Below are 16,453 nucleotides of genomic sequence, written 5' to 3' on the forward strand. Positions count from 1 at the left end.
ACACACACACACACACACACACACACACACACACACACACACACACACTTGCACCTCATACACAATGTTTTTTGAATGTTTTACTGAAAAAAAAAGCATCAGTGTCTAGTCTACAGATTATTTTTTAAAAGCTAAAAATTTTAAATGATGATTTTTGATTCCAACTGCATGAATTCAGGTGATCCAGAGGTTAGATTTCACACTGAAAACACAAAATATTTAAATTTTAATGAGAAGRCTCTAGCTCTAAATAKAAAYTKTGCTGCTGATACTTGACACCACAAYTTTAGTATGACGATCACCTGTAACCTCTTTACTGTTTTGACAGTGTCTACTACATATACCTATAAATGCAAGGGTTTTTCTTTTCTTTGTTTACCTGTGAAGATCGCTTCAAGACCCCCAATTGCTATTCACATKGTGGCATTTGCTGTATTTGAATCGGCTTGTTTCCTTTGTTGAGGTTAGAGGGTGCAACCACTGCAAGTCATTTGAACAAGCTGATAATTGGTGGCAGGCCACAAGCCGACAGGGTGAGACATGAGAATTATCACKGAGGATGAATCCAAAGACTTAACACGGCTTGAAAACTCCCACCCACATATTGTGTTTTATAAACAGATCTTCATCAACTAACAATACCACGATTTATCATATATTTTWTGTTTCAAAATTATGCTTTGAGCAKAWGTAAATGTTCTTTGATGAGATATAATGTCAGTTTAATAAATTACTTCTATCTACTTTTAATTAAGAAAATATAACTAGTTACTGTTCCAAGAAAGATGGTGAAAATTAGACAAGTACAGCATCCTAGCACTRCCTGGTCAAATTGACTGTGTTGCATTTTGCAGACTGTAAAACGTGCAATATATTCAGCATTAAAATAATAACTCGGTTCTTAAAACAAGATGTCTCTTTAATCGGTAAGTGTCAACAGCAGTACAAAAGATGGAGTGATGTGAGAAACTTTCTGCAACACAATTTCTGTCACTTTTACAGAATATAAGGGAATTCTTGAGGTAAATGAGCTAAAACAGGCAGTTATCAGCCCACCACTGTATCGATACAGTGGACAAAGACATATGGAAAATGCTGTTATGTTACGTCAGAAGTTATCCTTTGGGGATAATTTAATAATTTACAGTATACACATTGCTATGATGCCATTGTGCACCCACGTGTATCAATCTTTTTTTGTCTGTTTTCTTTTTATTCTTTATATAGTGTATTAATACTACTAAAGCCAAGAAATTGGCTCTCCACGCACACCCATGTAAAATTGTTCACCTTAAATTTACCTCACGTCAATACTGCACATGAAAAACAAAAAGTAAAATAAAAAAAGCTTGGTGTACACTTTGAAGCAAAGCAAAAAAAAAAACATAAAAAATTAAGTAAAATTTTCTTTTTTTTCCAGCAATAATACACAGTTGCAAATAATTGACCATTTTTTTGTTCTTTCTAAAGAAGAATGTGAACACAATTGTGATGGCATCGTATTTTTTTAAAGTTGAATTAAAAACTTTACATTGGACTGTACAAGATATGATAAACTATTTACATTGTCAGACATAAACTTCTTTTTTAAAGCAGCAACAGACACTATGTAATTCATTTTCACTAATAACACCCAAACAATACTTGCCATGAGCTTCGGTACCTGCCAGGAGAGGAAATAATCAAAAAGACTTTTTTATGCGGTAAATTGTTTCAGGCTGCCAGCATTTTCAAAAACAATGGCTCCAGTCATAGAAGAGCCCCACACAGTGTTGCTTGAAAAGACAACTCTTGAAAGCAGAGTACCAAAGGCAACTGAAAATGTTGCCACCAAACAACTATTTTTTACACTTCTGAACAGCAGCTAGCATGTCAGTCCAGCATGTCAGTGAATTGTGCTGATTAAATTAACAGAGAACATTCTCACCATATACATCACAAAGTTCAGACGGAAAAAAAAAAAAAGAAAAAAATTCTAATTACAGTAATGTTAAAACAGCATAGAATCTTTTTGTCCTCAGTTCATTCAAACAATTTGCATGTCTTACAAGTGAAAAAGAATGAACAAACTGTGAGGGCTACATTTGCAGATTCTGGATAGTCAAAGACAAGTTCATTAAAAAATGGCAGCATACAAAACAGATGGCAAAGTAAAAGTGAACCAAGAGAATGCACAATATCGGTGCATTTTACAACATCAAAATCAATAAATACTTGCGTACTCCCACATAAAAAAACCTAGCATCACTTGTTTGAATTAAAAAAAAAATGATTTTTTTATTAGAAAAATGCCAGTGCAAGCCAAATGCATGCAACTTCTTTTAGATCTCAGCTCCTTATGAAAGAAAAAGAAAAATGCCACATAACACAAATGATTGTATATTGATTGGACACAAATGGATGAATAATTATTTTACATCAAGTGCTTGTTTGAGTTAGTACCTTATTAAGTCTGATGGTGCATTGACTAGTTACTGTTTAGACCAATATTATTCTCTTTTGTTTATCAGAAAATCAGCATCTACATGAGGTACAGTGACTTGTCAGACATTAAGACATAAAAATAAAGCATAAAATAGAAAATAAAACAAAACAGCCAAATACATAACTTATATTATTGGACAAAACAATTTGTCATATTTACAAAAAAATAAATGAGATGGTGAATTAACTGAAAACCATTTTAGCTCCAATTTTTTGTTATTTTTGTTTACTCTGATTGTCCTTGTTGCTTTTTTTTACTGACAATTTTAGAGCCAGCTGTGGCTGATAATAAATAAAATACGTTGATGCCTTCAGCATCAAATCTAATCTACAATGCACTGACGCCTGTTGTTCCACAGCTCTCCGAGCCTGCTGTTGAATTTTCAGCTTATTCTCTTGTGCTGAGTCTGTCCCCGAGGCAGCCCTGAAGCCTCAACGAAGTGTTCATTCATCACATGTGTCTTTGCATAAATACACGAAATAAGTAGACAAACAAATAAAACATACAAAAAAAAAAAAAGACCCAAAGCCGGTAAGTGTGACAACAAACCCGTTTGAGTCTAGCCGGGGAATCTTGTTCATTCATGATGATTTCTCCTCAATTTCACATTGATCAGAATTGATAAAAATACAATTTATATCCAGTGCTTATAACACAATATCTCACTATGAGTTCATGTTGTCTGTTTTATTTTTTCATTTTTTGTGTGTTTTTGCTATATAAGCACAGTCAAGTTTCACTTCCTCGAAGAGTCCAACAGCCAGCCAACAAAAGCAATGTTGCGCGGTCAGGAAACTATTTACAATCACAAACAAATCAATCTGACCACCAGCAAACAGGAGGAAACCTTGAAACAACCAAAACGGGTTGACTTGAATGGAAATCCACTTCAGTTTGTTTATAGGAGAGCTTTTCATAAATTGCTTTGTTCCTCAAAGGAGAAAAAGATGCACTGAGGGGRAAAAAAGGAATCATCAATTAGATGATTTATACATGAATTATGTTTAAGTGTTTCCAGAGGTTTAAGCAATGCAATTCAGCACTGAATGGTATTGGCAAYAGGACTGTAAGAAATAAGTAAGAAAATAAAAAAATAGAAGCCATCAGCACCACTTAGAGCCAGGAGAAAAATGCAGTGACCAGCACTGGGGATCTTGACCAGATAAAGTCAGTGACCAGCTATTCAGATCCTTCACAAAGCTCTGCACTTGCTCTGAAATGGACAAGTTCAAGGGCAAGGGAGGGGGAATAACTGGACTCATGCATTAATAATGCTGTATTTCAGATGATACCCAGTCGTCAGTCATTTTAATAATCCCCCACAGCTTGATGTACTTGTTCCATCTGCTCGCCAGTGCCTGGTGATTGGGCCAGGGTGGAAGCCCTGTCGAGGCCTTACTTCCAGCACTTTGATGGAGAGCACAATGAGGGACACACACCCTGTTTTTTTATTGTTTCCCACCCTGCCCCGCTGCTTTCTCCTTTTCAGAGCCAGATGGTGCCCCCTGGGTGCTGAGGTTGCCACAGACTGGGGTCAGAGCAGGGCATGGCAGGGAGGAGRGCCACTTAGACCTTCTGCTCCACAAAAGTATCTGAGCCTCGACATCAAGGCCTTGAATGCTAAAGGTATTTCATACAGCTGAAGATTTCAGAAGGTCACCAGAATTTGTTTCAATCTTCACATCATATTCTCCCTGTGTGTAACAATTATTTTTAATGCAGTATGAAGATTAAAAGAAATATAATTTAAGAATGATAAATAATTATAAAAGTGCACTACTGCTAAATTAATGTTATAAGTCACCTTTTGTTAAGGGTATGCATGAGTTTAGGAAACATGTTTTTAGCCTTTTTTTCTTTACTGAGGCACATCCTGGCAATCTGTCTTTCCGTTCAATGCGACTTTAGTAATCATGTCATTGCATCAACCTGATAACTGTGCTCTGTTTTAAGACTTCTTAGTGTCAGTTCAAGATTTACAATGCTAAAAAATTACTTTTTAAGACCTAAGACTTTAAACACGCTGTCCAAAAGGGGCTAAAGTGTTTAACAGAATGTACTGTAGCTTTGCAGCTATACATTGTACAACATCAATTTAAGATTGTAATGCCACCAAAGCTGCCTTTCGTTTTCTGTTCCAATCCTGCAGATTGGAGGCCTCTGGCCCTTTTAGCAGCCTGGCCTGATTACAATCACTGATTAAGATCTTTGTGAGTCTGACTGGGTTGCAGAGCTGGAAATGAGTGAAGGATGCCACAATCTTTTGTGTGGACTGAGACAAGGAAGAAAAAAATGGGGTGGAGTCATTGTTGATCACTGCATTCACTTCCCTGAAGTACAGCTAGCATCACAAGCGTCAGTCTCCCCCTGATGTAACATTTTGTCACCTCCTGTAGTGCTCRCTGCCTCCAAGTTCCTGAGTTTCATTTGTCTGCTCTGTTCAGGTGAAGAAAGACCAGGGGATGAAGAAACAAAGGTTGTTTAAAGCTGGATTCATGCTCAGCAAAAAGTACAGAAATCTGCTCTCGCTCATGTAGTTGTGCCAGTTTCTTAACTTGGACATTTTTTATTATATAGACTAAAACACACTGTTTGGAATTTTCTAATTTGTCACAAATAGACTGCTGCAKTTTCCGACACACGGTGCAGAACAATGTATGTAACATGTTCTTACACTGCCAGGCTGAGGTGCWCTCTCTGCCTCAGAGAGCCGCCTGTGTCTCCGCGCTGTCTCTGCCATGCACAGTAATTGTGCTATCCCCATTCGACTATCTTTACAAGTAGACCTGGAACAGTTGTAAAGATTTTAAATTGTAAAAATGGCTGTATTTTTCTAGCAGCCTCGACCAGCTGAAGCAAAAGGACACCTTCCCAGTTCACTCGCTTTTTCGCATAAATACGCCCGCAAAAAACGTAGCGCACATTCCTGAGACGCTGTGTTGAGAATTGGTTCTCAGAGCTCATGAGAGAACAAAATTACATTTTTTGGTCATATGAGTACATCAGCGAAAGCAGATTTCTTCACTTCTCATGGAAGATGAATCAAGCTTTAGACATACAAAGCCTCTCCTGAAGGACTTTTACAGGAAATGAAAAATTTGGCACTTTCGCACTAAATTATGCAGTTTTAATAATAATAATAATAATAATAATAATAATAGATTATTTTATTTCATTACTTAATTTTGAAATATTTTGCAACAACCACTTTTTTTCATGATTAAAAACATTCACAAGCTGTTGGCTGGCACACTTTACCTGAGTGAGATTGCTATATTGCTATCCCCATCTTGGACAGTTAGGTCATTAGGCAAAAAAACATAAAACTAAATTAAAACAATTTGACTGTTTGTAAAAAAAAAAGTAGTTTAGCTTCAAGTTCTGAGTTTCGCTTTAGGCAATGAACTAATTGTGTAAATGACCATGAGCTCAAATAAAAAATAAACAATGAGTAAAAGAAAAAAACAATAAATTATCACAACAGAAATGCTTCACAAACTTAAAGAAATGATTAAGACCAAATAGTTTCGGACTGATGAAGCCACAGCTGCATGCTGGCTTCTTCACGTTAMATTACGTTTTCTTTTTAAACATTTTCAAACCTTTGTGGTACAGTTTTTTTCTTTTCTTTTTGCTCTTTCCTCCCTCAGACCTGAACATCCCTTCGGGGCGTCCTCCTGTATGAGTGTTGTCTGCTTGATTTTAGCCTCCTCTGTTAAAAAGGTCTCAGTTGGCGCTGACTGGCTCTTGTGTGTCATTTTCACTGCTATAGTCTGATTTGGGCTCGTCCTCAAAATCTTCGTACATGTCCATCTCGTCCTCGCCGTTGACCGGCTCGTTGTTGTTCACCATGTTACTGGGCTCTAGCTTCATGTTGTACGTGCTCTGAATGACGGGAATGGACGGCTCAGGACTCACTGACGCGCTCGAGCACTCTGACGTCATCTGAGGTGAGGGTGTGGTGGTCGCCATCGTGATGGCCCCGGGGTAGACCATGCTGGCGCTGGTGGTGATGGGAATCTGCGGTGGCTGGCTGGACCAACAAGCAAAAAAAAAATAAAACAATTATTCAAACGCCTTCCTGTTTGTAGCACTTTTTTAAAAAATTAAAATTTAAGAATGCTCAGTTGTGTATTAGAATTACCCTTGCTCATTTCTTTAACTGAATATATATTTTTTGCAGCACTTATTTGTGAAGGCTACAATAGGGTCTTTCTTTCAGCAGTTTGCTTCAGCAGCAGATCTGTGAAAATGATTTGGGAGAAGAGAGTTTTTTTTTCCTTGACAGCTCCCGTTTTGAGCTGTTCAGAAACACTACCCAGTTTATTGGTGACATAAAACCAATGCGAGGTTAGTGCTGCTCTTGTCTGCTGTTGCGCAGCATGATTGATACCACAGCCGCTGAAGCTTATGACTGACATGGGAACACCTGGAGAAGAGTTCTCCTCCTAACCACACACAGTAAATTAAAGTGTTAGGCTGTAGGCTGCTGCCCTCCAGGCTTCTCCGAGTGTATACTTACATCTTATATCCTATAATAATCKCTGCGCTGCATGCTCAATTTAAAAACTGCTATTGTATAAAATCTTCTAAATCGCAGCTATTGAACAACATGCCTGGTTTTATAACCTGTACAACAGAGGTAACAACACTCCACTTGAAAAACGTTTATTTTCCAGGCAGTCAAAATAATGTAGTGTGTTTTACAGATTTTACAGACTGGATCGTGGAGTTTGTGAGCGTGCACGTACCCCACAGTGAAGAACTGCCTCATTTCTTGTCGCCGTGAACGCATCATCTGCTTGTACTCTCCAATTCGGAGTTTTTTGCCGTCGATTATGCAGGTCCTTTTAGGTCGCGGCTTGTACTTGTAGTTTGGGTACTTCTCTAAATGGAGCTTACTCAGTCGAGCCTGCTCTTCGTAGTACGGCTGCTTGTCCTGGTTAGACATAGACTTCCACCTCGAACCTGCACAACAAGCAGATCAATGATTGTAGTAAAATGATCGGTCAGATTGCTTTAAATGTGGGTTAAAAAGGCTGTGGTGCGTGTGAGGAGAAGGTGTCCTGACCTTGTCCTAAACAACATATACAATTTAAATTGACAATTTAGACTTATTATTTAGCAGTGTGTGTTTCTAATACAACAGTAATGGTAACAAACTGCAGACTTTTCTGCGAATATTTATGGAGTTCAATGTAAATAACATTTGAATGTGAAACTGATGATGTTGGTCTTTTTAAAATCAATTTCAAATGAGCTGCTTATTTTTTTTAAGACTGGAATACTCAATAACATGTCCATCTTCTCTGGGCTAATTTCTGTTTTTTCAAACGGAGGTCATTCTGAGAGCTATCTGCAACAGGTAAGATACTAACTACTTAAAATATCTTTATAACACCACTTTGATAATATTTGAACATTTTTTTAAGCCTTGACTGAACAGTTATTTCAAAATAATCAGCAGTTTTATTTCTGGCTAAATAAGACTCCACTTGGTCAAAAGTTAATTTGACTGAAAGTTTTTTTTTCTTTAAAGGAGACATGCTTTTAAATCTTTTTTCATATTTAAGTCATTCAGTTGGGGTCTACATAAAGTGGAACTGCAATGCTTTGGTCTGAATTCCTCCTTACTGTAACTCCACAAGCCCCTCTTTCACCTCTTTTCTGAGGTGTCTCTCAGATCAACTCGTTTTGAGGCTGTCTCTTTAAATCCAAATGAGGCGCTTCACACCCCGCCTCCCTCCAGCTTCCAAAGCTGTCCAATGTAGCTTGAAAGGGGGGTTTAGAAGTGCATAGTGGTGCAGAATTTTTTTTATTTACAAATTAATTATTTACAAATTAATGCATAAATTGAAAAATATGACTCAAACAAAATATAAAGATATCTACGCAGCACCGGGAGTGCCTAAATTCTAATTTTCTGCACCCCAAGAGAATCCAGATACACAACAACACGTATTTAACAGCTAAAGAGGTGGATTTTGCACKATGTGTCCCCTTTCAATTATACAAAAACATTTKATCCTACAACAACTTCTTTATAGGCGTGCCAGTGCACATCCTCCTACAGAAGAGACATGCTTGTTTCTTACTGTCCGGCGCTAAGGAACAAGCCAGCRCAGTAAATACTAAAGCTCCATGAAGTGCACCATGCTGGCATGGATGACAGCACTTTTAACAGCTCTGATGTATGGACTCCAGTGCTGAGGGGACAAGACCCATTTAGTCTCTGTCATTTTTCATGACAAACACTTATGGTAGTGATGGGCCATAAATCCATCTGTATGCTGAAGTGAAGTGATGCACAGCAGCCTATGCAGTAACACATTCACTCTCTCCTGCAAATTTTATCTGATATTTACATATTGGAGAGCAATAAAACCATCTAAATGTGCAAAACGGAAATGATTGGTCGATCTGTAAGATCAGAACATTTAGGTTGGTGTTAAAAATAAACCCTATAACAATCGATTGTATTGCATATTTAATTTATCAACATCTGTGCTGTTGAGTGCGTGTCCATTAAATCCAGACAGTATATAATAAAACAGTAAATGTTTAGCATGCTTTCACACTGCAAAAAATGTCCACCTAACCAAGTTTTAAAATCTTATATCCAGCCAAAAAGTCTTTTTGATMTTGTTTTGAGACTGATTTACTAAACAAGAACTGATTGTGTAAGAATACTAATCTTGTTTTCAGAATGTGTAAGATTATTTGTCTTATTCTGAAATTTGACTCAAATTAAGTCAAAAATTTCTGCCAAAGGAGCAAGAAAATTTTATTTGGTAAGATTCTTGAAATACTTGATTTGACTCAATTTTTTCTTATCTCAAGAATCTTACCAAGTAAAAATTTCTTACTTCGTTGGCAGAAATTTTTGACTTAATTTGAGTCAAATTTTCAGACTAACAAGACAAATAATCTTACACATTCTGAAAACCAGATTATTATTCTTACACAATCAGTTCTTGTTTAGTAAATCAGTCTCAAAACAAGATCAAAAAGACTTTTTGGCTGATATAAGATTTTAAAACTTGATAAGATGGACAGTTTTTGCAGTGCAGTAAATTGCATCCGTTGGTCTTACCTAAAATCTTGCTTATGTTAGAGTTGTGCATATCAGGGAAAGCCTGCAGGATCTTGCGCCGCTCATCTTTGGCCCACACCATGAACGCATTCATCGGCCTTTTAATGTGGGGCTCGTTGTTGTTGCGTCCCCGCGACTCCCTGAAGACTCGCGCCTCGGTGGATCCAGCACCACCTGTTGGCAAACAATAATAGAGTTGGGGGTTTATCCGCAAAGCCATTGACTTCCTTGGTCCCTGGAAACGCCAGAGCAGGAGGAGGAAGAAGAAAAGAGATCGAGGCAAGGCATTGATTAAATGACGAGCCAAGTTTAAACTCTCCTTCATCTGCTCTCATTATCTCTTTCATCATCATAATGAATATTGTTTTAAATGAGAGCAGGGAGAGCAAAGCTCGTAGGAGGGATGGAATCTTCTGAGTGAAAAATCTGATCTGAAGGAATTAAGTGCTCCAAAACTGACGGCACAAACGGTTTGCAAAGAGGCAGCTTCAAAAACACTTACATGTTTTGTCTTTAAATGTTCACTTTTCTCGTGCTCACACCTCTCAGTTTGACATCCACTCTGCCCACAAAATGTGGCAAAGTAAATAATAAATAAGAGACTTGAGGCAGTCTTTAAAATTAAAAACTCCAAGAGGGAACTCAAACTTTGGCAAATCCTAATAAAGCATTCCTCTAAAGTATACTTTTTAACATGTATACGCACAAATAAATAATTTCTTTTTAGTCATTCCACTGCTCTTTTGGAATTTCTTTTTTTCCCCCTCTTCTCCTCTAAGCGCACAAACACACAAACAAATCAGGTCCACATTAGCGTGGAGAGAGTGTGCCGATTCTGCAAAGTGCTGTTTCTCAATCAGGGCATTCACAATCAGCATAAGAGAGTTTCTCTCAGTATTAAACTGTACATCAAACTGATAATGATTTCTGTTTGCATGCGCATTTGCTTCCTTTTATATGTGAGATGTGAAAGAATTAAATAAAAGCAATATGAATATTTCAACAAACAAAAACATGTTGATAAACAAGGCTTGAAAAATAAGACAAAAAAAGCCTTCCATATGCTTACGATACATCTTTAATGATCTCAAATCTGGAAAAGAAAGCTTGGGATGACTCATGCATATTTCATTATCCACATGTGAAGCCTTCTCATTAGATCGTTTCACGAGCAGCCTTGGCACACGTTACCTGGGGTTTGATTTCTATTATTATTTCAGTTGATAAACAAATCAAACTCTTAATGAGTAATAGAGGGGTGTGCAGAAACATTAATTCGAAACCCTCAGAACCCTCATGCAGCGCTAATCACTAATGATATTACTTCACTATTTTCATCCTCAAGAGTTAGCTTTTTTTCCTTCTCAAAAAACATCTTGTGTCTTATTAAAGTATATGTACTTTTAACGCCTGCTGCTAAAAGAAACAAACAGTACATCCAGAAAAATAGAGATGAGAGGTGTTATCYGGACAATAATTTAGATTTTTCACACAGATGTGCAGTGTCAACACAGGAAATACATTTTTCTTTCAGGAAAACCCAACAGAACTTTTTTAGTTTTACCTAAAAATAATAAAAAATGTATTTAAACTCTCAGCATTTATTTGGAAGGCCAATGAGAAACGATTCTCTCACTGTTAAACTAYGCATGTTGCTGCTCAGGGAATTCAGCCCCAAATACAAAAAAGTAAAAAAAAGTTTATAGTCTTTATGACTATGTCTCCTCAAAAAATGTGGTGTCTGTCTTCAGCCACAATAAATAAATAAATAAATAAATAAATAAATAAATAATGTAAAAAGTTCATTCTAGGTGAACAGTAATTTTTGTTTCTCTTGATGATCAGGTTATAGTGAAAACATAACTCTTTAAACTATCTGGTTTCCAAGACCCTAAGCACAAATAAGTTTGTCTTTACAGACTGACAACTTTGCAAAAACTAATGTTAAATAAGATCTTTATTAGTAGCTGTGTGTCAAAAAATATGTTTTTTTTTCTCCAAAGGACTGGACAGGAAATGAAGAAAAAGCAGCCAAAGTCCAAAAAGAAAGCTTTGAAAGAGTTTTGGAAATCCCAAATAACTCCTGATAAATATCATTTAAAAAGAAAGAAAGAAAAAGTTTACTTTAAAGCACAGAATAAACAAAAAATAGAGATTATTTTTATGCACACTCATATGATTAAAGGTATGTTCCTCAACTATAGCAAAATAGAGATATTTGAACACATAAAACATGCAAAATTTTAGAACATTTACGAGGTTCTCAAACTCTAAAAGCCTTGTGTCTGTTTGCTTTTGCCTTCTGGAATGCTACAGGCCCTAAAGCCGTCATGAATCCAGAAATAATACACTACCTCTGCTGCCACCAAACCCCACAGTACGTTAATTTCATTTAGCATGCACTCACTGTACAGGATGAATTGATTTCACTTTGTTTGCTTTTGACAACCATGTTTATTGTGCAATGAAATGTGGAGTGGCAGAGGGCTGACAGTATCCATCAATGCGGGGCAATCTGCTGACTGCCAGGGCCAGATGAAGGTATTCATTAGCTCAGGAGCGCGGCGCTCACTCAGACACGACAGCCAGTGTCTGCACCCCGCGATCGCTTGCTGTAATTTACGACGCYTCTTGTGCCATTACTCTATCACTGACACTGATTCAGCAATTTATATACTGGTGTGCATGCATACGGGCAGAGGTGATCTTCTTATGGGGGTGGGGGGTACAAAACAACTGGCTGCCATCACATACGTGCCACATCCATAGTTAGCCAGGAAACCAGCCACGTGAGCTGGCTCGTTGGAGGGAATCCAGATGAGCCATGGTTTTCTTTTCCTTCACATAGTTGCTCCCACAGAAAAGTGCCTGTCTGCTCAGTCAGGTATTACAGAAATCTGCAGAGCCGAACACCAGGAGYACTCTGTCAGTTTATGTTTATGCTTAGGTAGGAGAATTTGTCCTTTGATTTATGAAAAAAAATGCACAATTTACTGCAGCATTGTTTCCATATTTCCRTTTAAAATCACAGCACTTCTCTGGCATTTTGCAGATGAGCAGTAACTTTTGTTTTTGTTTTTGTTTTTGCAGGCGGGACAGATCATTTAGGAATCAGTTAGTTAGTCGTGTGATTGCGTAAATAAACACAGATGTTTAGCAGTGACAGGGCCAACCCCCCTGGGTGGCAACTAGGGAGGAAGCGAAACAGAGGGAGACCTGCTTAATAGAATTTATTGTGATTCATGAGGCCTGCAGCTCAAGTGTGACAGAATGATATGAGAATCCCTCCTTTAATTTGTCTCTCCTGGAAACACTGCGGACAAGAAGGATGAATTACAGTGTGAAAGCGAAACTGTGTTTGAGGGAATAAAGAAGGAAAAAAGAAAGCAAATAATAAAGAAGCAGTAGCGAAAAAAAACTGAAGAATCACAGGAAAAAAATGTAGCAAGGCTCCAAAGTCAATCGCACCTGTGAGCTGCAGGCTCAGACTCGACCATGTACCAAGCCAGAGGGTAGTGCTGCCCCAGGCGCCCCCTTGCCTCCTCCTCTTCCTCCTCCTCCTTCTCTCCTCCTTACTCATCTTTGTTCTGTCGTCATACTCATTCTGTCACCCAGGAATCTGCTCAGGAGGATGAGCCTCRGTGAGCAGGCAACAATTACACAAATCTGCCAAGCCCTCCCTGTTGGGATCAAATCTAACACCTCCAACTGAAGGCATTTACCGCTGACAATAGAGCCTCTCCCTCAGAGCAGGATCAGGCCAGATTAATGGGTACAGACGGGCAGAACACGATGGCTCTGCTCTAACCAGAGCATGTGGCAAGTTAATTAAACYGGTACAAATTACAAGCTAAATAAGCACTAAGATAGCATTTTTTTTCCATTTTAACTTTGAATTATTTGTGTTTTAAAACCATGTATGACTACAAAAGGCCTGCTTGTTACAACTCGCAGGTGGCAGATTTCATTTTTGCCAACTTTAACGACTGTGTTTTAGCACGAACATAAAGGAGACTCTTTAACAGCTCAAACATTTAGATTACTAGGAGCAAACACAAAACTGAACTTTCTGTTTTGACTATTTTAAGCAATTGTTGTGGCTTTCATCATTTCTGGTTCTCATCATCCAAGCTCACTTTAAGAATAACCCCTTCTCCACAAAAGCCACAACTTCATTCCCATGGGCTTAAAGTGGAAAGAAAATCAAACCTTTTTAACAGCTCTTAATGTGAAAAAAMCTATTATCAGTCATGTGTCACAACTGTGCAACACTGCTGTTCTTCTCATCCTCTCCCATGAGGCTTTTGTAAAAGACAGTTCTTAACAGAAGCCCCTTTTTACTCCATTGATTTTCTCTCATTTAACTTCTATACTAATTCTGTTTCCTGCCTCTCAATGGTTTCTTTTCTCTGTAGACGCTAACTGGAGTTGAGCTTAGATAAACTTGCAATCTTTGCTACACAACGGCTCCATCCATACGGCCACTTGTGAATGAATAAAGGCTTCAAACGCTCATGGATTTTGTGGTATTTGGTTATACATATTTTTTTAAGTATAAAAAAGCATAATAAACTTAACAGTATGTACTGCTTGTGATTTTGTAAATTGATTTAAAACCCATCAGTTTGTATTTATTCACCTTTTTCTTTCTGGTCTGAGTTGGTCGGACTTTGGTTGCCGCGTTCTCTGCAAATATTGGCTCAAGCCATTGAAAGCTTTCAGTAAAGCACTGTGATAACCAACACTGTGCCTGCTCAGTGTGGCTGCTCTGTTCTGGAAGGAACGCCGCTGCACACCAAGGGGCTTTCACACCCTATGTACAGTTTGGGAGGTACACCCAGTAATTTTCCTTTTCCGGAAACACCAAAGTCTTTGCAGGACGTTCTGATCTACTTGGGGAGAAAAGTGTGTTAGAACAGAGGTTCTCAAACTGGAGTCCCTGGACCCCCAGGGGTCCGCAAGAGGTAGCTTGGGGGGTCCTCAAATATTTACACTTAAATGTTAATTTGATTTTTGTTTTCAAAAATGCATGGAGAACAATGAACTAATAAAATAAACACAATAAACTTAATAAGAATTTATATTCCCATAGCATTTACAGGTTGAAATGACAATAAATTATCTTTTAAAACAGCACAGGGTTTATGAGGGGGTGGTCCCCAGACCCAAATGGCTTGAGAACCCCTGTGTTAGAATACAGACATTTTCAAAGTAATTTCCTGATGGGTTAAAAAAACGCTTCCAAAACCTAATTGCAGTACTTACTTTTAAAAGTCTGGGACAAGAAACTTGGTTTGGTCGACAAATCATGAAAATTACAGCAGAAATCTTTTCAAATGTTTATTTTTTTCTTTAAATGACTTAAGACAAAGGGACTGTTAAAATAAGACTTTCCTTTTTAACTGATTAAAAAAGTAATGTGTTCTGCACTTGTGATATTAAAGTTATCATGAATGTGATCCTCAAAGGTAATCATGAGAGCAGTAAACGTGTGGTTAACATTTGAAAAACTGGATTCATGATTCATCTGTGTGTAAGCTATTGTTAGTGACTGTTACAGAGGCAGACTGATGTATTTGTGGTAGAAGAAACCAAATGCAAACTGCGCTTTGATTTACGAGCGCTGCTCTGCCTCTGAGTCTTTAACCCAGCCCCCTCCCTCCACCCCTGGGAAGAGGACCTATCCCCTCTTCTAACCCCTGTCTGCTCCTAATCCATCGCCCACTGGGAACACTGATGTGAGGCGTCTGGCGCTAGCCTTTCCCTTGGCCCTGAGTAGGACTTAAAAGGACACAAATGCCCTGGTGCATGCTCTCTTTCTGTCCTGACTCCACAGTAGCCACAGAAGGAGGGTTCCCACCAGGAGAATGAGTGATGAAAACACATCTGTCTGAGGACTCAGACGGGTGGGATGGGATCTTCTACTGTGGCTCACATGGGAAACATGTGAACGAGTCCGCTAAATTCACCTCTAATTCTCATCTTTAAGACTGGGTGTGATGTGAAACTTGCCGTGAATTAAAAAAGGCAATAGCTTTGGAATTTGTAAACAAATAATTTTATGGTTTGTTTTAATTTCTGTGTTAGTTTTTTTTTCTCCAGTAAAAACTCAGTGTGAATCTCTTCAGCACTTCTTTCGAAAACTACAGAGACCACCGTCAAAAAGGACATGTAGAAGAGCTGATGGATAACATTGTCATGTGAAATATTTATTCCTTTGACTCTCTGAGCCATCAAAGCTGAGTCCAAAACATTTCAGTCTCTGCCGGGGCTCTGAAATGCCATGGAAACTGCCACAAATATTTTTCTCAAACAAACACTGGTGCATTAAACTGCTCCTTGCTCCTGTGTAGGAGCCAGCAGTACAAAAGCAGATGACGCTTTGTCACACTGGTGTAATCAGAATTTACACTGTTGCACTTGGGACCTCAAACAAGCACAACAGCAACAGGAGTTGAGCTTGGGAAAATAGCCAGCTTTGTCCTCGTGCACTCCTGTCCTCCGCTCACCTACCTGTGAAAACCTCAGAGCCACGGCTCATTTTTAACAACGCTCACACCCCCACCTTTCTCGCACACACACTTCTGCACTCACTCAAACCAAACACTCCGAATCCTACGGAGAAGTGAGCTTTGTCAAACGTGAAAACGTTTTAGTGCACAGCAATGCAAAAACTGTCCATCTTACCAAGTTTTAAAATATCCAGCAAACAAGAACTGATTGTGTTAGAATAATAATCTTGTTTTCAGAATGTGTAAGGTTATTTGTCTTGTTAGTCTGAAAATTTGACTCAAATAAAGTGAAAATTTTCTGCCAACGAAGTAAGAAAATTTTACTTGGTAAAATTCTTGAAATAAGAAAAAATTGAGTCAAGT

At 38.2% G+C, this 16,453-nt stretch overlaps 1 protein-coding gene across 1 annotated transcript in view; it reads right to left on the reverse strand.

The window, feature by feature from the left end:
• Window positions 1-6,114: 6,114 nt before the first annotated feature.
• LOC106535673 (transcription factor SOX-6) overlaps window positions 6,115-16,453 on the reverse strand; it is a gene marked incomplete at its 5' end in the record, with an annotated part of 36,606 nt that continues 26,267 nt past the window's right edge. The window contains 3 exon segments of the mRNA XM_014032734.1: window positions 6,115-6,518; window positions 7,237-7,453; window positions 9,579-9,752. Of these exon segments, the coding sequence (XP_013888188.1) occupies window positions 6,212-6,518; window positions 7,237-7,453; window positions 9,579-9,752 (698 nt within the window).

The sequence above is a fragment of the Austrofundulus limnaeus genome, unplaced genomic scaffold (genome assembly GCF_001266775.1).
Source record: "Austrofundulus limnaeus strain Quisiro unplaced genomic scaffold, Austrofundulus_limnaeus-1.0 Scaffold1524, whole genome shotgun sequence".
Taxonomy (NCBI): domain Eukaryota; kingdom Metazoa; phylum Chordata; class Actinopteri; order Cyprinodontiformes; family Rivulidae; genus Austrofundulus; species Austrofundulus limnaeus.